The sequence below is a fragment of the Carlito syrichta genome, unplaced genomic scaffold (assembly GCF_000164805.1).
Source record: "Carlito syrichta isolate Samal-C Ts95f unplaced genomic scaffold, Tarsius_syrichta-2.0.1 Scaffold115575, whole genome shotgun sequence".
Classification (NCBI taxonomy): domain Eukaryota; kingdom Metazoa; phylum Chordata; class Mammalia; order Primates; family Tarsiidae; genus Carlito; species Carlito syrichta.
The window spans coordinates 48474-50070 of record NW_007059671.1 but is presented as its reverse complement, the minus strand read 5'-3'; the positions used below and the strand labels follow the sequence as shown (position 1 = coordinate 50070).

Sequence of the window (1597 nt, the reverse complement as noted above, 5' to 3'; positions counted from 1 at the left end):
CGCCGGAGCCCAGCAGGTCGAGGCTGCGGTGGCCGGGAGCGGCCACCGCATCCCAGTCTGGGTGACAGAGTGAGACTCCAACTCAAAAAAAAAGCAGCTCAGGTCTGTAGGTCCAGCTGGGCACAATCTGGTCCCCTCCTCAGTCTTGCAGGGTACAATCAGAGTGCCCACCAGATGGCGCTCTCCTCTGAGCTCGGGGGTCTCTTCTGAGCCCAAGAGGTTGTGGCTGATTTCAGTTCCTTGTGGTTATAGGACCGAACTCCTCGTTTCCCTGCTGCCAGCCGGGGTTGCTCCCAGCTCCTAGGCGACCTGCACTCTGCCACGTGGTCCCCTCAAAGCCAGCAATGGCGTGGGTGTCCTTGTGCTTCAGATCCCTTTTACTTGTGCTTCTGCCACCAGCTGGAGAAAACAGCCAGCAAGGAAATAGGAGCCTCGGTCCTCCAACTGCCAAGAACTGAATTCTGCCACCCACCCAAGAGAGCCGAAAAGAGGAATCATCTCCAGAGTTTCCAGTGAAGGCCCGGCCCAGGGACGTCTTGATTCTGGCTTCCTGAAGTATCCAGCTGAGCCGACCCAGACTTTTCAGCCTTGACCTCCTGGGCTCAGGCAGTCCTCCTGCCTCAGCCTTCTGAGTAGCTGGGACTAGAGGAGTGTGCCAACTCAGCCAGCTAGTTTTCTTTTCTTTTTCTGTTTTTGAGTTGGGAGTCTCACTCTGTTGCTGGCACCCTCATGGCCATCCAGCGTTGACCTGCTGGGCTCTGGCAATCCTTCCGCCTCAGACTTCCAAGTAGCTGGAACTACAGGCGTGCATTACCACGCCCGGCAAATTTCTTGGCTTATTGTAGAGACGAGGTCTCATCAAGTTGCCCAGGCGTGTCTCAGACTCGCAGGCTCAAGCAATCCACTCGCCTCGGCCTCCCAAAGTGCTGGGATGACAGGCTGAGCCACCCAGCCTGGCCTTTTAAAATTTTTTGTAGAGATGAGTTCTCACTGTGTTGCCCAGGCTGGTCTTGAACTCCTGGGCTCCAGCGATCTTCCCGCCATGGCCTCCCAAAGTGCTGGGAAGACAGGCGTGAGCCCGGCCCCACTGGCTGTAAACCGACAGACTTACGGCCCACCTCAGGGTCCCTCCGGAGAGCATCTCTGTGTGAGGATGGATATCATGAGCTACATGGAATCGTGAACCACTCACCTCATTGGTTCCTCCTTGGGAAGCATAGGTGAACGTACACGTGTACCTGCCCTAGAAAACGGAAGAAAAAGAAAGGCTTGGTCGAAAGCAGCCCTTAGTGCCAAAGGCGCTGGGGTCTCAGAACCCCAGAAACAGGAAGATCTCTCTCTTCGAGCACCTGTGCCGAGAGGGAAGGAGGTAGCGCAGATCCCTCGCCCTGGCGGCCAGCGCTGCAAGAACGTCGGCGGCTGCCTCCCTGCTCCGAGCTCCGGGGTCGGGACCAGGGGCCCACGTGTCCAGCGGGAGACGAAGAACAGGGAGGCGGGAGCCCAGCCCCTCCGGCATTCCGCCTCCAGCAACACGGGCATCGGAAGCCCAGGGGCCCGGGGCAAGCGAAACGCTCCTGAGCCTCGGTGTCCTCATCTG

General features: G+C 58.4%; 1 protein-coding gene across 1 annotated transcript in view; it reads right to left on the bottom strand.

Moving 5' to 3' along the window:
• Window positions 1-1597, bottom strand: part of MYDGF (myeloid derived growth factor) — a 15456-nt gene that overhangs the window by 7468 nt on the left and 6391 nt on the right. The window contains exons 2-3 of the mRNA XM_021719458.1: window positions 1350-1594; window positions 1193-1243 (exon numbers count right to left, since the gene is read on the bottom strand). Of these exons, the coding sequence (XP_021575133.1) occupies window positions 1193-1243; window positions 1350-1594 (296 nt within the window). The remainder of the gene's footprint in view (window positions 1-1192; window positions 1244-1349; window positions 1595-1597) is intronic.